General features: G+C 47.2%; 1 protein-coding gene across 1 annotated transcript in view; it reads left to right on the top strand.

The window, feature by feature from the left end:
• The window catches only part of LOC118219820 (sodium/potassium/calcium exchanger 3-like), a 56,676-nt gene extending 40,954 nt beyond the window's left edge, over nt 1-15,722 (top strand). The window contains exons 3-17 of the mRNA XM_035403267.1: nt 1,559-1,635; nt 4,724-4,798; nt 5,091-5,175; nt 5,550-5,653; nt 6,587-6,661; nt 8,342-8,367; nt 8,806-8,859; nt 9,077-9,210; nt 9,527-9,687; nt 10,219-10,534; nt 10,830-10,996; nt 11,429-11,543; nt 12,710-12,822; nt 15,040-15,105; nt 15,531-15,722. Of these exons, the coding sequence (XP_035259158.1) occupies nt 1,559-1,635; nt 4,724-4,798; nt 5,091-5,175; nt 5,550-5,653; nt 6,587-6,661; nt 8,342-8,367; nt 8,806-8,859; nt 9,077-9,210; nt 9,527-9,687; nt 10,219-10,534; nt 10,830-10,996; nt 11,429-11,543; nt 12,710-12,822; nt 15,040-15,105; nt 15,531-15,683 (1,721 nt within the window). The 3' untranslated portion in view covers nt 15,684-15,722. The remainder of the gene's footprint in view (nt 1-1,558; nt 1,636-4,723; nt 4,799-5,090; nt 5,176-5,549; nt 5,654-6,586; nt 6,662-8,341; nt 8,368-8,805; nt 8,860-9,076; nt 9,211-9,526; nt 9,688-10,218; nt 10,535-10,829; nt 10,997-11,428; nt 11,544-12,709; nt 12,823-15,039; nt 15,106-15,530) is intronic.
• Nucleotides 15,723-24,887: the final 9,165 nt, after the last annotated feature.

Genomic DNA, 24,887 nt, shown 5'->3' with positions numbered 1-24,887 from the left:
GTGTAGAGGGTCGCCCCCGGAGACGCCCGACGACGGGGGAACCGACCGGTCGCCTAGTAACCGCTCCGCTCGGTTCTGCGTTCCAGGCGTGCGTGTGCCTCCCGTCAGCCCCGGGCGGGGAGACGGGAAAAAAGAATTCCGCTCCCTCGCATATCCTGGGTCGCTCCGGGTCACCGCTGAGATTTTTCCAAACTGACCCGAGGCATGCCCCCCTTCCCCCCCTTGTCCCCCACCCCCTGTGTCGCACAGAGAGAGAGGGAGGGAGGGCTGTGTAATTCGGTTGGAGCGCCCATGGACATTGACTGCGGGGGTACATGTGGTATGTGAGAACGCGGTGGCGGGGGGGTGGGGGGTGCTGGGGGGTGGGGGGTGCGCTCTGCTCCTGAGTTTCCTGTAATTGCTTCGGGGAATTCCTGGAGTCCAGAAACCCTGCCAGCTACAAAACCGCTGCTTTTCTTTTTTTTTTTTGGTCATCACGGCTGTTGTTGCTTAGCACCGTTTTGTTCTGCGGTGTTGTAATTGAGTTGCGGTTGAGGAAACCCCCCCCTGCCCCCACCCCCCCCCAGCCCCCCCCCCCCCCACCCCCCTCCCTTATCCCCCCCGCCTCCTCCCACTCTGTGGATTAATGTGTGTGGGCACGGGGTGCCGCCAAGTCCAGTGGGCGTCTGAAAACTTTTTAATGAAGAAATCCCGTTTGGCTGCCGCGATGAAGGAGGGCGACGGAGCCAAAAGCTCTTATAGACCCTCGGTGTCGGTCGAATAGGTAGATTAATGACTTCAGCTTTATGTGTTGTTTTATAATTTAATCACTTTCCGGAAGTTCGAAGCGCGAAGTCGTTCCTCTTTCCTGTTTTGGGCAGACCATCGATAGTGTCCTCCACAAGCATTTCAAGAGCTTAGAATGACAGGGTTCTGTCTGCCATAGAGGTGAATTAGCTAGAAGTCCCAAATCATGCCATTTTTTAAATGCATTGTAACTAATTTTACAAATATATATATATTTTAATTGCATTGTGCAAGACCTCTTGGGCCTGTGTCATGGGAAGGGGGGGGGGGGGGGGTGGGCAGATTGTTTTTACGCAAGATTGATTTGTTTGCTCTTGTGAAAATAACCCGGTACATTACGTCATCATCTTATCGCTGGATTGCGCAGGAATATTCTTTTTCCTGGAAGAATAAATCACAGGTTGACACAATTTTTTTCTGCTTTCTGTCTCGTTTGCTAACATTGACCTCACCTCCTCCTCTTCTTTTTATCTTTATCTTTTTTTATTTTTTTATTTTAATCTGCAATGTTTTTGTGGTGCTGTGGAAGTGTCAGTGATAGCCATGTACAAACATTCCTTGGACTCCTGAATCGAAGATAACCCTGACAGCCCTGTACACTGACGGTTCTAAATAAAATTGCGGTGATGCAGGTGTCCGTGGTGAAAGCATTTTTCCAGTGAGGCGTGTTGGGGGGGAGGTGACCTGTTGGGGCAGGCTTTTGGGAGCAGTTGGCGAGGACGTGTGTGTAACCCTGTGTCCCTCTCTCTCTCTCTCTCTCTCTCTCTCCCAGCCCTGCACGAGTTCCCCACGGACCTCTTCTCCCACAAGGAGCGAACGGAGGGAGCGGTGGCACTGCACGTGCTCTGTGTGAGTCTCTTCTCTCCCCCTCTCTCTCTCTTTCTCTCTCTTGCTCTCCCCCCCTGCCCCCCACTCTATCTCTCTCCCATTTCTCTCTCTCTTGCTCTCTCTCACCTCCCCCTCTCTCTTGCTCTCTCTCACCTCCCCCTCTCTCTTTCTCTCTCTCTCTCTCGCTCTCTCCCTCTCTCTCACCCCCATCTCTCTCTTTCTAAAGTTAACACCTAGAATTTAATCTGGGTGACGAGGTGCCCTCTATTACCAGGGGCTGTCCTCCATCTTGACCCTTTGTCCCGCCCTCTGTTATGACAGACGAGGTCCTGCATGTTAAACGAAATCACAACGCGGCACTCGTCGTCGGGACGAACGTCGCCTCGGCTTTCTCCTGATTTGATTTCCAAGTCACCCTGTTTGGACTCCCTCACCATAAATTCTACGGGGGGTGTGGGGGGGGGGGGGGGGGGGTGGTTTTTAATTCTGTGGCAAAGGCTATGTGGAGATCAGAGTAGAGAAGGCTACTTAGCTTGGCTGTTTTATCTGCCCCCTAGTGGCTCAAATGGGAAAGACGTCCATCAGTGCAGGCTGAGCCCTATAACTATGACGTCATTTGTTCTAGAAGTCTGGGGTATGTCCTTATGTCCACCCACAGCCTGCTAACTGTCATTTATGCGAGACAGGCGATAGCCCTCTACCTGTAGTGCTGTGTGCCTGGGCTGCAGGGTGTAAGGCATCCAGCTGTTTGTGCTGCAGGCACTTGGCGGGAAAGCGCGGCGGGTCAGAGCCGCGTACGCTAACTCCGCCTCGGTCTGAAACGCAGACCCTGGGCCTCTCCCTCTAACGCTATGTTATTATACACCTCGGTTCTACACGGGCTCTGTGACCCAGATTCAATCAAATCAGCATCCCTAAATTAGCAAATTAAATGCTAATGAAATGTTCACACACAGCTTGGCCAGCTATTTGCATTTAGTTGAGAGTTAGAGTTAGAGTTAAGAATAATTGTTGGGCTCATCTGGACCGATGTCTCCGATGATATCCGTTCATATATTTTGCACAGTCTCACAAAGATGGAATTGGCTTATTATCCATAATGTCTTAAAAAAGCACATATAGCCATAGGATTTATTATGGCTTTGGGCTTTGGTTCCCTACGGGTGGCAGAATCCATTTTTCATCTGCGTGCATTAGAGCAGGTACGTTCAGAATGGAAAATGTGGTGCGATCAAATACAGCAGCGGCGGCGGCGGCCCATAATGCACTGCTGCCGTCTCCCTGACGTTCACACAGAACCTCAGCTACTCAAAAAAAAAGCCCAGGAAGTCTTGAGAACGCTGACTTCCTGGCAAGGGCGAACGCAAAGTCTGACTTGTCCTTCACACTGAATAAAATCTTGGTGCTTTGTATTTGTGTCACTGTGCCTGGAAGGGGGCGGGCAGGGGGGGGGGGGGGGGGGGGGGGGGGGGGGGGGGGGGGGGGGATGCTAGAGTAGTATGATGGTTAAGGAACTGGTCTTCTAATTCCTTGATTATTGGGTCAATCTTTAGGTGGAGCACCGCTGTCGTAGCCTTGACCTGAATTGCTTTCGTAAACATCCAGCTGTTTAAACAAATTCTGTGCGGTGGAATGTAAGTTGCTTTGGAGAAGTCATGATGTTCTAAACAACATGTCACTCAATAAAAAAAAACCGTCTCCAGGCTGAGATTAATCTTGGGGTCACATAAGAAAATAAAAATCTTGGCGTATGGCGGGATACGTTCTAAGTGGTGTTCAGAGAATACCCGAGAAGACAATGCTCTGGTACCGTACGCCAGTGGGAATCGAAAAAATGCTAAAAGAAAAAAACAACCCCAGCGTTCTGTGGCTTGAGTTTACCAGACAGCGCTTTCTGGCTCGCGACCAATGCTAAACAAATGGCTCTGGACCGGAGGCCAGACTACCCTGTTAAAGTGCAGCTGAGCATCTGGGCCTGTGCAGCGTGAACACGGCAAAAAAGAAATACATTATGAGCGTAGAGCACACTATCAAATCTCTAACTGCAGGTAGGTGCTGTGGTCTGGAGCTGCCAGAGGTTTACTCTCAGATCTGAAAGCGCTTCTCTGTTAGAGCTGCATTTCCATCGTGTGTCCTTGCACGCGGTGTTCGACTCTGCTGTCGACGCACAGAACGGTTGAAGATTTTTATTTATTTATTTATTTTTATTTTTTGTCCAGAACAGATGGTGAGAGTGTTTTGCTGAGCCAATCAGCCGTTAGAATCAGAATTGGAGGATGAATCTGATTGGCTGATCTCCTGGGGGCCTCGGCCGCGCCGCGCGGCACCACCGCGCGCTTTCGGAGCCCGTTACGTAACCGGCACGCTCACCGCGCCGCGCTCCAGCGCCAAATTAAATGCGCCGATCGGCGGAAAAGCCTTCTCTCGGGGAAGCAGCTGTTTTCGGTGCTCCCCAGGGTGCCTCCAGGAGGGGATGGGAACGAAGGGGGCATGGGGGGGGGGGGGGGGGGTTGGGGCTGCTCAGGTGAACCTCTGTCATCACAAGTGATTCATTCATTGACCCTTTTGAAGAGTAGGTTTTTAAGAATGTTCTATTTTCCCGTGTTCAAAGCCAGTGTTCTAGAACTCCGCTGCTTTCAGTCACCGGCAGCGATTGTGACATCAGCGTCAGAATGTTCAGTTGAGAGCGTTCCAATCACACATTATTCCTGATCTCACATCTTAAAGGGTTAAGGAGAGCACATTCCCTACCTACATGGATAATACCTGCCATAGATAGAGGGACAAGAATTATCAGCCACAGTTCTCCGGGGAAATAAGTGAGGAACACAGAAATGTGATTAATATCAGCCACTTAAAGACTGCGTTCCATGATTAAGGCTGATCGCTGAGTGGAAGCTATAGGTTGCTCTGCAGTAACCCTTTAACTGTTACACATCTCAGTATTTATTCACTAGAAAACGATCAAGGTAAAAGCCCATAGTTACTCACCTTGGTGAAACTACACTTCTTCTTCTCCTTCTTCTCCTTCTTCTTCTTCTCCTTCTCCTTCTCCTTCTTCTTCTTCTCATTGTTGTTATGATGATGCTCTTTTCTCCCCTCACTGCAGGCCGTGTACATGTTTTGTGCTCTGGCGCTGGTCTGTGATGACTACTTCGTTCCCTCCATGGAGAAGATCTGTGAGGTCAGTCTGCTGCACATGCACACACACACACACACACACACATGCATGTACACAAGTGCACACACACTGCACACACACACACACACGCAAGTGCACACACACACACACACTATGGAGCAAGTTTATGAAAAGAGTTTATGAACGGGTGAAGTTAGAGTGAAGTTTGGGTGAAGTTTGTGTGAAGTTTGTGTGAAGTTAGGGTGAAGTTAGGGTGATGGTATGGTTAGAGTGACGTTTTGGTGAAGAGTTCCCGCTGTCCTTCCTCAGTCCGTCTCTCCCTCCTCATCCTCAGCGCCTGCACCTGAGCGAGGACGTGGCGGGGGCCACCTTCATGGCGGCCGGCAGCTCCGCTCCTGAACTCTTCACCTCCATCATCGGTGACGTACCACGACCACCCTTCCCTCCATAACCGCCACCTCCGCTTGATCCCCCCCCCCCCACGCAGACGCTTTCATAACCCTCTCCCCGCACTTACCAGAGGATTTTCTGTAAACGTTCCCTCAAGGACGCCGAGAAGAACATTGAGAATTTTTTTTCCCGTGATTTAAAAAAAAAAAAGCAGCAGCACCATTACTGCAGGTAGTCCAGTGTTACCGGCGGAATGACGGCAGTCGAGATGGAAATAGAAATGTAAAAAAAGAAAGGAGCTTTTGTTTGATGACTAAAATGAAAGTGAAATGGTACGTCTGCGCGGTGGTGCTTAAGTGCTTCTGCCCCCCCCCCCCCCTCCCCTCCCCCCTCCCCCCAACAGGAGTGTTCATCACCAAGGGCGACGTGGGGGTGGGCACGATCGTCGGCTCCGCCGTCTTCAACATCCTCTGCATCATCGGGGTCTGCGGCCTCTTCGCGGGCCAGGTAATAATCCACCCCCGCCACATGACCCCCCGACCCCCCGACCAACCGACCCCCCAAAACCCCGACCCCCTCAACCCCCCAACCCCCCAACCCCTCAACCCCCCGACCCCCTCAACCCCCTGACCCACCGACCCCCTCAACCCCCCGACCCACCGACCCCCTTACCCCCCGACCCCCTCAACCCCCTGACCCACCGACCCACCGAACCCCTCAACCCCCCGACCCACCGACCCCCTCAACCCCCTCAACCCCCCGACCCACCGACCCCCTCAACCCCCTCAACCCCCCGACCCACCGACCCCCCAACTCCCCCGACCCCCCAAAACCCCGACCCCTCAACCCCCCGCCACATGACCCCCCGACCCCTCAACCCCCCGACCCACCGACCCCCTCAACCCCCTGACCCCTCAACCCCCCGACCCACCGACCCCCCAAAACCCCGACCCCCTCAACCCCCTGACCCCCTCAACCCCCCGACCCACCGACCCCCCAAAACCCCGACCCCCTCAACTCCCTCAACCCCCCGACCCACCGACCCCCCCGACCCCCCAAAACCCCGACCCCCTCAACCCCCCAACCCCCTCAACCCCCTGACCCACCGACCCCCTCAACCCCCCCGACCCCCCAAAACCCCAACCCCCTCGCAGGTGGCGGTAAATCCCCTCCTCGTGTTGTGGGACGGGAGGTGCGGGAGGGAGGTCTCGCCGTTTGCTGGGTTGGAGGAAAACGGATTTCGTCGGGGTGTTTTTTCTTCTGTCTGCTATCTGTTATGAGTGCTGTAGAGTGGAAATCCTAAAACCCTCTCTGCAGTGGACGCATGCAAACGGGACTTTAGGTCTGTTTTTTTTAACGTTTTTTAGCAGCTCTTGCAGGGTGTGATATTGGACGGCGGATGGCGGTATCCGTTCTGATCATCTCTCCTCTCTGCCCCAGGCTGTTCGGCTCTCCCATTGGATGTTGCTAAGAGACTCGGCCTTCTACACGCTCTCCGTGGCCGCTCTCATCGCGGTGAGTGACCGCCTAGCTGGGCTGGGGGCATGTCGCTCTGCTTCACCACCAGGGGGCGCCCTTCACAGCAGAACCAACCTGCATCCCTTTCCCAGGGGAGAAAAAAGTAGAAAACCAGTAACAGAAACGAGCAAGGCGCCATATTCAGGGTCACATGCTTCATAACATCAAGATGTAAAAACGATGCAGGAAATCAGGGCAGCTTGTTATGCACTCTAATTATGACTCATATTGGGGTTGTTGTTTTTATCACAATAATCGCAGCCATCAGTAATCATGACCGCGGTCATCGTCGTTAGTTACTGCTGCTAAGGGGAAGTCACATGGGGTGACCGTGTCGTTCTGGGTTAATGGAAATTTCCCTCGCCCTCCTCTCTAAGAGTTCGGTGTGGGTGAGAGCGGTCTCTGCACCGTGACTTTAATTTGCGCGGGAGCGAGAGCGGTCCTGTCAGATTCGGCCTAATGGCGGACGGTGAGTCAGGCCGGCGGCGTTTGGATCCCCGCGTAGCAACCGGCGCTAAACGCTCCCTGGAAACGGTCCTCCTGCAGAAAGAAACCTCACAGAAAAAAAGGAGAAACGGACGTTTCAATCCACAAATCTCACAGAAAAGGGAGAAACAGACGTTTCAATCCACATCAATCAGCGAGTGCAGAGCGGGGTCGCGACAAACTGGCTCGGCGTCAAAATCTGTAATGTGAAAATAGGAAAAAAAAGTAATTCTGCATCCTGCAAATCAAACAGGCTGAGACGAGCGCTCCAGTTCCAAAAGATCTGTCTAACTTATTACATTCCTGCCAAATTTAAAGGTGCAGGTGAATAAATAACTGCATACAGAAGAAAAAAGGAACTATAGAGCAAACGGTTCTGCTAAATGCTTCCATCAGAGCACTGCTTTTTGATTTCCTGTGTGCAAAATTAGTTTCTCCTACTTTTACTACAGTTTGAATCTTGCACCTGCGCTAAATATTGACGTTCCTCTGAGTGCTCCTGGCATTTTCTTCCTTATTGTCTGAGTATCTGTAATGTAGAAACAGATTTGATTATCAGCCCACCCCCCCCCCCCCCCCCCCCCCCCCCCACACTCCATATTGAATTATGGAATATGGAACTAAAGAAATAAGGCACATCATACTAAACTCCACATATATGAAATTCAATTTCCTCCCCGACACAGTTGGCTTTATGGATTACCGTTTCAGCAGGCTGGGTATATTTGACGAGAACAGAATCGCAATAACTTCGGAAATGAGCGAAAGACCGTCCGTGGGATTTCTACTGAGATCCCTCGCTGCGTTCCTCTGTCTCGCTATAGATTAGTTCCGCTTTATTAGACGAATCCGCCGCTAGTTTGCTGTCCCTGCTTGCAGTTGTTTGGAGGACGGAACCTCTAGAGCAGGTCTGCCCCCTGGTGGTAGTCTAGTAACGTTGCACGGTGGACGACCACGAGAATTGCTGAGACGCAACTGTCAATCTCAAAATAGCGTATAACACTTGCATGAACATTTCTGCCCTGGACGTGTCCAGGAACAGGATGCTTTCCAGTCAGGTCATTTGTAGGGGCATGTCTTGGGAAGAAAAACAACAGGCTGTGACATTTCTCAGTTTCTCGGTGAACTGTTAACCGTCATTCTTTCTCTCTCTCTCTCTCTCTCTCTCTCTCTCTCTCCCTCTCTTTATAGTTCATCCACGATGAAAAAGTCTCCTGGTACGTAGGAGTCTTTTTTTCTTGTGGCACGTGTTAAGAAAGTTAGAGTAAAAGTCAACTTTTGGTGTTGTTACAAGTGGGGGAAATATCATTGTGTGGATGAACCTTTATGGAGAAGTAAAAAAAAAATTCAACTTCTAAGGTCTGTCTGACATCACTGGTCCAGCTTAATTTTCTCTGATTCCTGTCTGAAGTGAAGCTGATTGGCATGTCACCAGTGATTCTCAGTTAACCGTTTAAGGTGTAAGATCACAAGTATGTGATTAGAATGTTCTTAACTGAACATTCTAATGCTGATGTCGCAGTCACTGCTGGTAATAGAAAGCAATGGAGTTCTAAAACACTGACTTAGAATTTTGAAAACAATAAGGCATTCCAAAAAACTGACTCTTCAAAGGGTTGAAGCCTTTGTTAATGGAAAGATGTCTGTCGTTTCAGGTGGGAGTCCCTCGTCTTGGTCCTGATGTACCTGGTTTACATATTAATCATGAAGTAAGCGTGCGTCCTATTTTTCCCGCAGTTGAAAATCTCTCCATGGTTGATAGACGCATCCTCAGCCATCTGCAAAATGGCTGGGGATCCAAGCATACGGTTTTAGCATTTTTGGATTAAAAAGCTACTGAGAAGACGTGCGTCTTAGCGCGTCAAACGTGCTGGATGGCGGCCACGAACCGTTCTCTCTCTGTACCCTTCTGTGCTCTCCGCGAAGCTTCAATTCGCGGTTGCGGCGCTTCGTCGACCGGCGGAAGAAGAGCTCCGTGAACTTGGCCAACGGTACGACCGGCGGCGCGGACGTCGACGACGGCGGCGCCTGCGACGCCACCGTGGTGCTGCTGAAGAAAGGTGCGATGCGTCCTTTCGCTCTCTGGAGCCTTCGAGAGACCCGGTTTAATGCCGAGATCGTGTTTAAACGCTTTAATGTCCTTTCTATGGTCAATACCGAGATGCTAGCTTAGGTTAGCATTCAGCACATTCAGGTTGCGCATGTGTGTTTGTGTGAGCGTGTTTTCGCTCACGTGTGCACCTGTTGGCTCACCTGTGCATCTGTTGGCGGTTAGGGTTAGGGTTAGGGTTAAAACTGCGTTGGAGCAAACAGAGTGTTTCGCCACAGACACCTGACCGTTCTGTCCCCCCTCCCCGTTCCCCCTCCCCCCGTTAGCCACGTTCCACCGCAAGCCGTCGGTGCTGATGGTGGACGAGCTGCTCTCGGCCTACCCGCACCAGCTGTCCTTCTCCGAGGCCGGGATGCGCATCATGATCACCAGCCACTTCTCCCCTCGAACCCGGCTCACCATGGCCTCCCGCATGCTCATCACCGAGGTAAGGGGGGGTTCCAGCACCCCACTTCTCCCCTCGAACCCGGGCCTCCCGCATGCTCATCACTGAGGTAAGGGGGGGTCCCAGCACCCCACTTCTCCCCTCGAACCCGACTCACCATGGTACCAGGGGGCGGTAACGATGGTGAGGAAGCCATGGCACGCCGTTAATATGACCAAGAGAATTGTAGGAAATAAGCTAAGCGATGAAACCCATTGCTTCTGTGTTCCAGAGGATCGTTTTAATGGGTAATGGGTTATTGATTATTGATTATCGGGCTGTCTGTGTGTGTGTGTGTGTGTGTGTGTGTGTGTGTGTGTGTGTGTGTGTGTCTGTGTCTGTGTGTGTGTGTGTGTGTGTGTGTATGTGTGTGTGTGTGTGTGTGTGTGTGTGTCTGTGTGTGTGTGTGTGTGTGTATGTGTGTGTGTGTGTGTGTGTGTGTGTGTGTGTGTGTGTGTCTGTGTGTGTGTGTGTGCGTGTGTGTGTGTGTGTGTGTGTGTGTGTGTGTGTGTGTGTGTGTGTGTTTCCCTGCAGAGGCAGCGGCTGATCAGCAGCAGGTCCTTCAGTAACGGCGACTCCGAGGTGACGGTTCGGGTCCCGGGGAGGCGGGGCGTGGAGAACGGGCTGGGCGGGGCCGAGAGGGGTCTGAACGGACACCGCGGCGGGACGGGCGAAGACGACAGAGGAGGAGGAGGAGGGGGAGGGGGAGGAAGAGGGGGAGGAGGGGGAGGGGTGGAGGCCGGGAACGAGACGGAGAACGAGGACAACGAAAATAACGAGGAGGGGGAGGAGGAGGAAGAGGAGGAGGAAGATGACAGCGAAGGGCCGCTCCTACCCTTCCACGTCCCAGGTACATCTCATGTGGGAGTCTGGGACATGACTGAAAATGAGCAAACCTTTATGTTGTTATTAAACTGTTAGAATTGCCATTGCTATTTTCAGATATGGCAATATATTTGTTTTAAATCAATATATTTGATTTAAAAATATATTGCTGTGAAATATATTTATCATATTTTCAAAAAAATACGAATATTAAAAATTCAGTGCAGTATACTCCATAGATTTCCATAAGGGGTCTGTGTGTGCATGGGGCCACCTGACCTTCGACCCCTGACCCCTGACCTTTGACCTGTGCTCTGCAGCCGGGGCCTGTAACAGGCTGAAGTGGCTGCTGGTGTGGCCGCTGTGCCTGCTGCTGTTCTGCACGGTGCCCAACTGCGCCAGCCCGCGCTGGGAGCGCTGGTTCATGGTCACCTTCGTCAACTCCACCCTCTGGATCGCCGGCTTCTCCTACATCATGGTCTGGATGGTGAGGGGCTGCCCTGACCTTTGACCTCGACCTTTGACCCCCGATCCGTGGTTCAGCCCTGATCCAGGATTCGTGGTTTAAGGCCCTGATTCAGATTTGAGCCTTCACCCGTAACCCTGACCCAGATTTGAGCCTTAACGCTAACTCTTAACTGAGATCTGAACCTTAACTCTAGCCATGATTGGTAACTCTCCGTTAATCCAAACTGCAGTCTTCACCTTGTTCTAATGGCAGCCTTCATTATTATCCAGCTCTGTGTGTCCATTTTTCTGATTTTAGTGACTGCAGCTTTAAACCCTGCACAGAGGATGGCCGTGTTTGTGTTGGCCCTTTAGAGGATGATGACTAGCTGCTGTCATTGTTGTTTGGTTTGGGTTTTCTTTCTCTTGCGGTGTCTCCGTATACACTCACTCATCTGTTTTTTTTTTGCAGGTGACCGTGATTGGCTACACGCTGGGCATCCCTGACGTCATCATGGGCATCACGTTTCTGGCAGCGGGCACCAGCGTTCCCGACTGCATGGCCAGTCTCATCGTGGCACGACAAGGTAGGCCGGGAGCCAGTGTAGTGGCCAGTCTCATTGTGGCACGGCAAGGTAGGCCAGGAGCCAGGGTAGGCGCCAGTCTCATTGTGGCACGGCAAGGTAGGCCGGGAGCCAGGGTAGGCGCCAGTCTCATCGTGGCACGGCAAGGTAGGCCGGGAGCCAGGGTAGTGGCCAGTCTCATCGTGGCACGGCAAGGTAGGCCGGGAGCCAGGGTAGGCGCCAGTCTCATCGTGGCACGGCAAGGTAGGCCGGGAGCCAGGGTAGGCGCCAGTCTCATCGTGGCACGGCAAGGTAGGCCGGGAGCCAGGGTAGTGGCCAGTCTCATCGTGGCACGCAAGGTAGGCCGGGAGCCAGGGTAGTGGCCAGTCTCATCGTGGCACGGCAAGGTAGGCCGGGAGCCAGGGTAGGCGCCAGTCTCATTGTGGCACGGCAAGGTAGGCCGGGAGCCAGGCTAGGCGCCAGTCTCATCGTGGCACGGCAAGGTAGGCCGGGAGCCAGGGTAGTGGCCAGTCTCATCGTGGCACGGCAAGGTAGGCCGGGAGCCAGGGTAGTGGCCAGTCTCATCGTGGCACGGCAAGGTAGGCAGGGAGCCAGGGTAGGCGCCAGTCTCATCGTGGCACGGCAAGGTAGGCCGGGAGCCAGGGTAGGCGCCAGTCTCATCGTGGCACGGCAAGGTAGGCCGGGAGCCAGGGTAGGCCCAGGTGTCCCCCTCACGTGTACGCCGTGGGGATCATGTTTGGAAACGCTGCAGCCTGAGTAAAGGCCCCGTGTAGTGTAAACGCAGCCTAAGCTTTGAATGCAAAATGAAAGGGGGGAGAAGCGAGACACCCCCATTTCTCTCTTTCATTTCCTTTTACTTATCCACACTGGATTCAGTTCCACTGGCATTCGGCCTTGAAATATCAATCAGTTTTGTTCTGGAAGGCTGTGTTCATGGGAAGAGGAAGGAAACGCCCTTGTAACTGGTTTCATGTTGTTCTATTGTTTTATAGCCATTCTTTAACGTGACCCACATCTTTTTATTTATTCTTTTTTTGGCTCATAACTTCAGTCAGCGCAGACAGCTCTCTTGATGTTGGATTTACATCCTCACCCCTCTTCTCTCCCCCTCCCTTCTCCCCTCTCCCCTGTCGCCTCCCGCCCCACCCTTTCCCACCCCCCCCCCCCAGGTCTAGGAGACATGGCCGTCTCCAACTCCATCGGCAGCAACGTGTTTGACATCCTGATCGGGCTGGGCCTCCCCTGGGCCCTGCAGACCCTGGCCATCGACTACGGCTCTTATGTGAGTGTCCACTGTGCCTTCTCAGGGCAATTACACACCACACTGGGGCGGCAGCGTGGTGTAACGGTTAGGGAAGACAGCTGGTAACCAGAAGGTTGCAGGTTCAATCCCCGTGGAGGACGCTGCTGTTGTACCATTGAGTGAGGTGATTAACCTGAATTGATTCGGCAAAACATCCAGTAGAGTAAAGTACTTACTTCTGGATATGCAATGCAATAGGAAAAGAGCTGGTAACCAGAAGGTTGCAGGTTCAATCCCCGTGGAGGACGCTGCTGTTGTACCATTGAGTGAGGTGATTAACCTGAATTGATTCGGCAAAACATCCAGTAGAGTAAAGTACTTACTTCTGGATATGCAATGCAATAGGAAAAGAGCTGGTAACCAGAAGGCTGGTGGTTCAGCCCCTAGGTACGAGACTGCTTCTGTACCCTTGAGCGATGTGCTTAACCAGCGTTAGCATATATCCAGCGGTGTGTCATGCTGAATAAGAGCATCTGCTGAATGCCTGTAATGCAATGCAATGTCAATCTGCTTTAGCTCTGCCTTATGTGCGGGGGGGAATGCGGGGGGGGGGTCGAAATTCTTCAGTAAACGCCGCAGCTGCGGACTGAATCCAGATGTCAGTGCAGCGCCTGTGTCGTTCGCCGCTTCCTCCAGAGGTGGGATGCAGAGTGAAAACTTGATGCGATGCGCTCAAATATCTCAGATCATTTTGATGCAATGGGAATGCGCACGAGGCACTTGCTTCATTTGCCGCAATTCACACAATAAGAGTTTCCTCCTCAAATGCTTTTACTCTCAGGAGCCTGAGCTTCGTTTAGCAGTTTTTATTCTGTTCGTCTCCGCAGAATTCCTTCCGCCTCCAGCTGCGGCTGAAGACGGATGAGGCTTGAAAGAATTTCTTTTTTTTTTTTTAAGTAAAGAAAAACAGAAGACAAGGCATCCGAGTGCGCTTTGCGCGAACACCTGTCGCCATAGCGCCCGCTTCCGCCTCGTTGCCATAGCGCCCGCTTCCACCTCGTTGCCATAGCGCCCTGCTCCCGCCCTATTTAAGTGAAACGCACGTGTGCAGCGCTGAGGCCGCGCGGCGAAGGAACGCGTTTGGCGGCTCTCTCATGACGAGCGTGCGTCGGCAGAAATGTTGCTGAGCCTCTGATATCTCACCCCCCCCACCACCACCCCGCGGTGAAAGCGCTGAGCTTCGCAGGGAAGTAGGTTGCCATGGAGACGGTGTAAATATAGGATGTGCGGTGTCAGGACGTGGCCTGGCCTCGCTGTTCAGGGAGGGAGCTCTCCACACGTCACACTCTGAAAATCACGTCATAGGGCGTTCCATCCTGTACCTGCAGGGGGCGCCAGAGCTCACAAATACCTGCAACTGACTGTATGAAGGACCATGTCCATGCTTTTTTTTTTTTTTTAATGAACACAAAAATAATGTATTACTTTGTATAAATAGGAAAATAATTTTTAAAATTCCTTTTGATGTAAAGTAATGTCTTTGTATGGATTTATATTCCCATGTTACACAAGAAATGTGGTGTCCACATTGAAGAATTTGAAATAAAAACTAATAAAAAACGTAAAATGAGAAAAAAAATAGGCTTAGTATTATAGCATTTGCAAAAATATAACTTGAAAAAATGGTGATGTTGATAGCACATGGTCTTAAACTAAAGTAATATTTAGTTTTTATCAGATTAATTCTGTTGTTACAGTGTTATGTCTGAATTTACTATTTCTTTGGAGTAGAATTATTTTGCAGTATTTGAGTGCACTCATGGGTGTGGGTCTAATGCTATGCATTGCCTTAACTGCTGCTTTCTGTAAAGTACACTTATCAGCACATGGAAATCACTCAGCTGTAAAACGCACCTGCTGGAAGGTCTTCATTACTTTAAATAAACGTCCCGCGTCGACACACCTTGTCCTCAGTCACATGGTGCTCTACACAGGAAGTTTCCGCAGAAGCACAGCTTTGCGCTGGAATGCCTTTTAGTCTCGTGTCCGTCGACCGAATTTGGAAATTCCTTTCAGAAGTCGTGCGCTTCGCTTGTTTGTGGACGGAGCAATCACTTTTCAGCGCCGTGTGTGGACTTGACGGACGTCTGCCTCACCCGGTGGTGATGGGGGGGTAGGGCAGGGGTGGGGGGGTCTATTGGAACATGTCTGAACGAGGGGCCTTCTGTCTTCCCCCCCCCTCCCCCCCCCTTACAGATACACCTGAACAGCAGAGGATTGGTGTTCTCTGTGGGTCTGCTGCTGGCCTCCGTGTTCCTCACAGTAAGTGCTGACGGAAGCAGTCCTCTCCCATCGGGCTGGAGTTCGTAGTGTGCTACTAGACTATCTGCCACATGGCCAAATTCCTGTCCTTTTTTTAGCCCAGTGTTATTCTTTTAAATCAGCACTAGTGACCTAATACAGAAAGGGATGTGCACAAATAGACACATGTGGATAGATACATGTGGTACCAACCTGGGTGGCCTGTTTTTCTCGTTTTCTCCCCCATCCCCTTTTGTTCCTCTCTCGCCCATTCCCGTATCCTCCACTCCTCCCTCTCTCTTCTTCTCCCCCATCCCATGCTTTTCCTCTCTCTCCCATTCTCCCCAATCCCCCTCTCTTCCCTCTCTCCTCTCCCCGCCCCCTTTCCCCCACTCTTCCCTCCCTCCTCTTCCTCTTCCCTCTCTCTCCCCCCCCCGCTCCCCCAGGTTCTGGGCGTTCACCTGAATAAGTGGGTGCTGGACCGGCGGCTGGGCATCGTCTGCCTGCTGATGTACGGCGTCTTCCTCTGCTTCTCCATCCTCATCGAGTTCAACGTGTTCACCTTCGTCAACCTGCCCACCTGCCGCGAGATCCTCTGACACGTCGCACGGAACGAAGGCGTCGGCTTGTGCGGGGTTTCCCCCCCCCCCCTCTTTAAAAAAAAAAAAATTTCATTATCACTTGCAGAGGTTTTTTTTTTTTTTTTTTTCTATTTAACCTCGGTGCAATATGAGCAAAGGCTGCGTTTCGCCTGTAGGGGGCGCTGAGGAGTACAGGGAAGTGGCGGTGTATCTGTTATACACTCAGGCAGGTTAGAAACACAAGCAAAGTCGTTTTTTTTGGGTCGTTGTCGTTGACTCCGGCTTGATTTGACGGGAAAAGAGCGGGGGCGCCATTTGGGGCGGGGGCGCCATTTGGTCATGACTGACAGGGGCCCAGAAAGAGCCGTCCTGTGATTGTGCAGGGATGGGGGTACCGGGGCCCGAAATCCCTGGCAGTACCCCTGGAACAGAGGAACCTTTTTTTGGGGAATTTTGTAAGGATGAATGGACCTGTCTTATTACAGCCCTATATCACTATTGTATATTTTGTAATGAGATTTTGTTCTATTGGCTGCTAATTTGCTGAGAAGAAGTTGGACTGAAGGGAACATTCTACTGGATTATTATTATTATTATTATTATTATTATCACGTTTCGTGTTTTTGGGGAATTTATTGAGAGATGCATTTAGTACTATTTGAAAAGTACAGGTGACCTGTTGTACATATTTGTTGATAGGGATAATGTGGGTGAAGTTGGGTGAAGTTTTAACTCCAGATCCTTCTTCTGTCTCGGGGCAGACTAAGCTCCTCCTTCCTGTTGTACCTGTGCAGGTGTATCCCAGGTAATCCAGGTGTGTCGGGACCTTCCTCCATAATCCTGTCCAGTGCTACAGAAACCTCTCTCTCTCCCCCCTTGTCTAAATTTAATTCACTGTTCAAGGATTTATTGCAGTGAAGGAAAACATAGGCCTTTTTTTTGCCTTGTTCCTGAACGATGTGGCACAACTCCACCATTTTGATATTTGAGAGAGTAGAGTTTCCAGTGTTGGACTCGCATTACCTAATGCTTCTACTACCTGTCTCTGCTACCTGTTGTAACATGGAGATGCAGTACAGCAGTATTAGAAGTCACATGGATTATGTGGTATTTGCCCTTTATACATTTTGAGACTTTATTTATTTATTAATCTATTGAGTGCAATTTAAAGTAGAATTTAAATTATTTTTCCAAAAACCATTTGGTAGCCCCCGTAGCTGTCCCAAAGACGAGAGGACCCTGGAGTCTCAGTCCCGCACTGTCACTTTATCATTCAGAGCCTCTTGTGTGACTCTTTTTTTTAAACGGGACCCTTTGCTTCACGCTTTCTTTGCCTGTTTAGTGACCCCTTTTGATCTATTATGCCAACCTGAATTTTCGGTCTTCACGTGGTAGCTTGACCGTGACAGTGAATCGCTCTGTCATTTTCTTTTTTTTATTCAAGCAATTATGTGACTGAGGAAAAGATGTAGCTACACACTTTGACTGCTGGGAATGATTTTAATAGCCGTATTTCGCAAAGGGCTCGCTCTCCATTGGATGTTTTTTTTGTTTTTTTTTTTTAATGGGGTGATTTGAGTGCAATGGCCCCAGAGATCTGACCTCTGTAAACTGGTTTTCCTAGGAGGGTCCTGGGTCCTGGGTTTGTCTGGGCTATGAGGTTTCTTTTCCCTGAGTTGAGCACGGCATGGATGACTGTAACACCTGAGGTCCACCTTGGGTAAGGAGATCCATAGTCTGGACGTTTTAGAGGTAGCCCCAAAATACCTTGTTTCTGCACACAGTACAGGAGGCCATTTTGATATTTAAGTTATGCGCTCCTGGGATGGTTCATCCTTGAAGTGTGATGCCTATTCAGGTATTTGTGTCGTAAGGATTGTTTAAACCTCTGAAAAACGCAGAGTGGCACATTTTCTTGCTTGTAATCTTACGAGGTCCAGTTGTCTGGTAATTCGTGAGTGGTGAATACAGTTGTTAAATGGTGGAGGGTGGTTTTCTGGGGGCGTGTGTTCTCTTACGCGCAGAAGGGTTTGGGCATGGGTACCACACGAGATCCCCTTTAGCAGTTTTCCTCCTGGATGGGGGCAGATGCGCACACGAAGGTGCCCTGGCCTTTTCTTCGCGTCGGTCGCCACGGGGTACGGGAGAACCTTCCGGAAGTTTCCACGGGCTTCTAGAGAGAGCTCTGGTCCAGGAAGCAGAGCGGTGTGACGTGTCACTCCGGATGGAAATCACAGCACTGCACTGGACTCACCTGTTAACAAGCAAAGACATAAAACCGGTGAATTAAGGACCTTCGCATTACCGAGATTCTGGATCTTTCCCTCTCTTTTGGACACAGAAGGAGTTATTTTAGCAAATAAACGATGAGTAATGTTTCTATGTAGTTGCTGCACAGCAGATCTATAAATACGAGTTCTGTTTGGCGGATGTAATAGTCCATCGGCACATCTCTGTTGAATGAGGTTATTCTATAAACCAAGCGACACATGTAAGTTATTCTTGATATTGTATCTTAAATGTTATTTAAATTTAATTGAATTAATGAACTGATCTTTAAAAAAGGTATTGCTGGGAAAGTTGTGTTTTTATATAATGAAATGACTATTTGTAATTTGTAATGCACACGTTTAGAAATGTTTTATTATGAATGGTAGAACGTACTTTGAAATAATTATTGCCTGTCTCTTTTTTAGTGTTTTTAAAGTTTCAGTTTTCAAGTTGACAATAGAACTGTTGTCACCCATATGGAAAAAGTAGTAATGTCAATATATGGTTAAATATGAAATTTAAAAATTTAATAGAGTAGAAATTTATATTTATGACAAAATGTACAGCCTATGTTTCAAAATATACTGATTATTGGCACTTTCATATATGTAAAGAGTATGATTTATGTGCGTTCATTGTATGGTACAGAATATCTACGACCTATGTATATGTATATAATTCTGCTATATATTTTAGAATTATGCTGCATGCAGATAACATTACAGTGCTCTATATATGAAAGTGACAATAATTAATATTTTTTATAATTTGTCTATTTTTGAACTTGTTGTAAACAATTATTCATATTTCGTTTTCAATTTTTTTGATGTTTCACTTTCTCTTGTCAAACTAATTAACATTTTTTTTCTCTCTCTCTCTCTCTCTATGGAGAAGGAACTTTTGACTTTTTGCAGGTTGTTCTCAGAAAATGCCACGGCACACGTATAACATGTTTTATATGTCAAAATTCAGAATGTTAAAATGAACGGCTCGCTGTTCTTTTATCTCAGTGTGTTGGATTAGGGTCCACCCCTGTAATGGGTTTCTCAAACACCCAAGTTCTGTCGTTCTTTTCTGTTAATATTGATTTTGGCAGACCATCCATAATACCTGCAAGATGCCATAATGATGTTATATACCCTCATTTTTGCAGGACTGAAGATTATTTCAGTCTCTCAGTGGAGTATTGATCATCACTAAATGTTAAAATAGAATAGATCTTTCTGGTGGCTGTCCACAGGAGGGGTGTCTGTAAGCAGGGTGAGATGTAATTGATTTATTTTGGGGGGGGGGGGGGGGGGGGGGGGGGGCTATAAATTATAAATGCTTTCTCCTCTTCAGTTGTGACTAAGCACTTTTCCTCTTTGGCCATATGTGTGTTTTTACGAATGTAAAGCTCTACGACCCACTGCTTGGTTTCATGTGTCGTTACGGTTTTTGTTGTTATTGTAAGCCAAATGGAAGTTGGGTCGATTGCTGTTGGGATGCCAAAATCGAAATGTACGAGGTGGATGGGATTATTATTGATGCTCAAAATCACAGGTTTGGATAATGCCATTTTGATACAGGTTAGACCTCTGATTCTTTGTACAGTAAGACGTGCACTACGGTAATGGTACACAAACACGATGTTCTTGAACCACTGAATACAGCAATTTTTAGGTTCGACCGTGTGATTCATACTCTTTCTGTCCAGAGCATTGTCACACCATACCAAAGCCAAAACTTTAATCAATAACTCAAAGGCATGTATCAGTGCCCATATTTCTACCATTTTTCTGATAAATGTCTAAGGCCTCTAAAACTGCATTTCTGATTGATCTTACCTACTTGCAGTACTGTACATTTGCAGCAGCTGCAGGCATATCTCATTTTTGGCTATTTCTATTTACGTATGTCTGCTCTTAATATTGTTATTTATACTAACTAGTTACAAGGTGTAAAAAGTAAAAAAAATTTTTACAGATGCCAACTTTAAATACTATGCCTTTTCCTTAGATTATATTTGAGAAGAGTATCATGGCCCCTGATCCTAGTGATAATTAGACTATACATTTGCACTTGGTGGCTTTAATACTGTTTTTTGCAGCAGTTTGCATGATCCTCCGTGTCTGCGTATTACAGCTTTTACAGATTCTGGGAAAGGGCTGCAGGGTTGCAAGGCCCTTACTACTAATGCAACCAGCTTTCCCCTGTTGATTTATGACAAAAGCAAAACACGTTCTAGTAAAAAAATTTTGAATAATTTGTAATGTTAACAGTTGACATGTTGTCTGTATGTGTGTCTATAAATATATAGACAAAAAGTATTGGTTATTTGTGTAGATATGCAGTTCATTTGCGTTTGTCTGTTGTGGTAGGTCACCCCTCAGTTCACTCACAGAGTGAAACTTTAACATGAAAACGTATTTATTTTTTGTCAAACAGCACTTGATAGAGATGATGGCTTGTGGCCTCAGGACATAATATCAAGCATGCTTTCAATTGCTTTTTTGTTTGTTTGTTTATTTTCATATTTTTGCTGACATACCATAGGCGTGTAGTAATTTCAGAGAGTTCCTGATCTGTAGCACAGTACTGAAACCTGAAAAAAAGAGTCTGAAACCATTTTTTGTTGCATTTTTTGTCTTATGTGCCGAATAGATTTCTTCAGGTCTCCCATTTATAAATCTGAACTTTGCCACAATAAGAATAAATAAAAACAACCTTACTTAAGGTCAGATAGAGGTGAACCGTTGCCTACTGTGCAGTAATGCGTAAAATGCACTTTAGTGCGTTCAACTCTAACAGTGTTAATTCAACTCTTAACAGATAGCACTTGCCCCAACACTATTAGAGTTGAATTGACACTGCTAGAGTTGAATACTGGATATTTTACTGTGAAACCCATTGGAACTGCAACCATGTCAGAATACTATAATACTTGCATAAAAATTACTGAGACATAGGATACTTTGTTAACAGATCTGGAGTAATTAACTTTGTGTACATAACTGTTCGTATTATTTCCAGTCAACCAGTTGCATCACAATTAATTTAAACGTAACGATAAAATTGTTTTCCCGACATTCTGTGCTGTGAGTTCATGGCCACCATACATTTTCTTAGGTCTTTGATTCTCAAGTGTGTATTCACACACAAACGCACACGCGCGCTCACACACACACGTACACACATAATAAATGCTCATCTTCGGGTAGCTACATTTCTCATAGCAGCACCGATATTGTTGATTCGTCTATCCAATTATCCAATCAGATAGTCCTTGAAATAAGTTGCCATGGCGTCCCTCTGGTATGGCATTATGGGTTATTCAAATGCCAAGTGGAAAGTACTGTTAATTTATAATGAACAGAATGCAGAAGCATGTTTTCTGGTCAGACTTCACTGAAAATGTGTAAATAATCTATTCTTCTTTAGGAAGGAAAGAGAAAACTGAAAAGGTAAAAACCTAGGGCGCCTGTAATATGTTGTTGTTTTTTTTTTCCTAAAAGCTTTGGCCTTAGCCAAATAGCAACATGGATTGAGAATTGTCTTCTATTAGTACAATGCACAGTATTGTGTGTTTTAACTTTTTTTTTATGTGATCAAGCATGTATTGTTAATACATTTATTAACTTGTAAATATGTTTTGGTTCATTGAAAATTGTTCTGTATGTCACATGGATAAAATATGTGATGATGTTCTTGTTTTTTATTGCTATTTTTTTTTAGGTTTTAGGATTAGAATTTAAGTATTAATATGAAAGAGTGATATCATTTGGTTTGGGGGTGGGGGGGGGGGGGGGGGGGGGGGGGGGGAGAATAAAACAGCACAGTTCAGGTTGGTTCCTATTTTTGCCATGAAGTTATTTATTGTGGAGGAGAAGGTAAAGCATTTCTGCCAAGGGGCAATCCAGGTTCTAATACAAAACTGACAAAAAGTACATTGTGAAGAACATCAGTGTGTGAACAATTTCTCCAGAGGTCTTAGAATAGTCATAGACAGTTCACCTTTCAAAAACAGTGACAAGCAAAGATGTCAAAACTATACTGAAGAAAGAAGAAAAGAAAAAACACCTCGAAAAAAAGACTTAACTCCACTCCAACAGTGACCTTGAATGGTATCTTTAGAATGGAGTTCAAGCAATACTGTTAGCATCTACCAATTTACTTACATACAAACAGTGACCAGTTTACATGAATTAAAGAAGTTGTTTTTTCCATTAAGGAATTTATTCTTTTATATTGAGGTTATATAAACATACTACACTACAGTAGAAGGTGCGCAATAGAATACCTTCAAGAAAACACTCTTTTGGGGACTTGGGTTTAACAAACAATTTTTGAATTTTTATGGCCCCTCAGAAAAAATTGAACAGAAAAAAGCGCATATATTGCTCTGGTAGAAGCAATGATCATTTTAAGATCTTTGTGTGTACTATATAGTTGAAGAACTTCAGGACAGCATACAGAGTTTGTATGATGTATATTGTAGAGATATATAGTGCAATAGAGGAGTAGATGGACATAAGAAGGTTTGATATATATATATCATTTGGAGAAGGTCATTTTACTAATATGTTTCCTTGCAACTGTGAAAAATATTATATTGTTAAAATACTAATCGTTTGTGAATGTTCATTTTCTTGAAGACTCCTGATGTTTTTTTTTGTCTCTCAGTGCTGTTGGGGAGAGGGGGATGACACAATGCATTCTCAGAGGTCTTCTGGCAATAAACTGATTTACATACCGACTCGCTGTGTCCTGGTGAAGCTCATTCAGGCAAGGACAAATGAGTGAATTGGAATGGTGCACATCATTAAAGACAAGACATTGACAACCATGGCTTTTTCTAAATGCTATGCTACGTACAATATATAAATTAACAATATGCATATATATGCTGTGCAGTTAACAGCTCTTAGGAGTAAAAAAGCTGAATAATGCATCTGCTTAGAGTGGCATCAACTCAGGATCAGCCAGGCACGTTGAAGATGCGAAGAAGCCTTATATAGGCAGGTAGGGGGCACGTGGGCTTGGGGTAAAGTAGCCAATCAGAAAGATGCTCTCCACATTCAGCACACATTTCCATGGTAAGTGATAAAAAAATATATACACGTTTGAGCTGGAGACTGTCTGAAGCCTGGTGGCAGGCGGCGAGAGGGGACTGTAGAAGAATGTGCGGTATTTCAAATGCATACATGGGCGATGTGTGTTTGCCCACGTGCATTCCACATGCAGCGTGACATCTGCGCTTGTTTTTGGCTGGACCGCAACAGCGGGACCAGCCCTACAAACGGCGAATGTCTGTGACTGACTGAGTGAGTGACTGAGTGAGTGATGAAGTTATGCCATTGGTTCGGCCGAGTTATGAAGTCACACCATCGGTCAGCCGGATCACGTGTGTCAGGTCCAGCCATACGGTAGGTTTTTACCTGGTCTTGTTCGTGTGATCTACCCACCTGTGCCCACCTGCAAAGCAACCTGTGGCTCTGCGATTTTGATCGAAGGGTTATGCACAGCAACACGTTCAGTACAAAATCAACTCAGGTAGAGTCACGCAGGAGACCAGGGCCGCTGTATCGCAGGACCTCCATGACTCGGATGAGTGAACCAGAGTCTGGACTTTGCAGGACGAATCAAACCACGCAGCATCAGCAACAAGGGCGAAGTGGGTAAACGACCAGAATGTTCACCAGACTGACTGCACCATAAAATGTACATTGTTAAATCAAAACACAGAGTTCATTTAGCAGAGTTCATATGAGTCCGCTATGGCCAGAGCATAGTTCACAGTAACCTAGAATAAAAATAAGTGCATATTTTATAAACCTCACCTATTGCAATGTGTTATGCAAAAACACAGAGCAGTTCAGTTCAGATTAAGCTCGAGGTATGAACAGTATATGTACTTTTTTGGCGGAGAGTGAAGCATGACTTTGGAAAGAAAATGACGGGGCAGAGGAAATGTTAAGGGGGGGAAGTGATATTTATGGAACTGCGTCTATTTCCAGGGGCTTTGAGGAAGAATAATCTGGTTGGAAAGGACACCACACACAAACGGCTTGCAGATGTGATAAAGAAATGGCGGTGATGTGCGGCTGGCAGGCAGAGAGGTAGAAATCTGACGCCAAACCCTCAGAATAACTGATATCCCTAAAATCGGTGACCGAAGACTGAAGGGCACACATCAGCATGGACTGGAAAATAAATAATGATTGCTCACCCATAGTAGTTAAAAAAATAAATAAATAAAATAATAATAAAACCAGCCGTTTAAATACTATATTGCTTGAATAGATCATTTTAACACATTTAAATCTGTGAATGGTATGAGTGAGTGAAGATGGTTATCTAAACAGCAAGGCTGATGTGACATCAGGGTTTACTTATAAATACTATGTAGGCCTATTGTTTTATTCTATTGTCTTTTTTTCTGTCTCCATCTGACCACTAAATAAAATTGAAAAAAAAAAAACCAGCCAGCCTCCATGGTTTTAAAACAAAATGCTGCAATTTCCTGTTTTAAACCCCATTTTGGAAGTCCTATGTGATATGTATCATTTAAAAAATAAAAAAAAAGTTATTCACTGCAACAGTAATCGCCCAAAATCTAGAAACCCATGAATTGTGTAGGAGTTCAGTATAGTTAAAGGCATTTAATATATATAAAATATATTTCCTGTCCTTGTTTGACCTACTTGCAAATTTGAATAGGCTATTGTCCATTACTGACGCGGGACGACGAGTTGATAACGTTGAAAAATTACATGTGAAATGGTTTTTTAAGTGTAGCTACAGCGAACCCTTATATTATTTGCAAGTGGAGAAGAAAATATTTGCTAAGGAAATGCGATCTAATATTCTGGAGGACGAGATGTTACAGGTAACATTAAATATGAGGATGATCAAGTTCTCCTGCTGTAGACGCATTCCAGGAGTAAACACGTGACGGGTACGAACAGTTTA

The sequence above is a fragment of the Anguilla anguilla genome, chromosome 2 (genome assembly GCF_013347855.1).
Source record: "Anguilla anguilla isolate fAngAng1 chromosome 2, fAngAng1.pri, whole genome shotgun sequence".
Lineage (NCBI taxonomy): Eukaryota > Metazoa > Chordata > Actinopteri > Anguilliformes > Anguillidae > Anguilla > Anguilla anguilla.
Note: the sequence above shows the minus strand (reverse complement) of the source record. Positions and strands in the feature narration are given on the sequence as shown.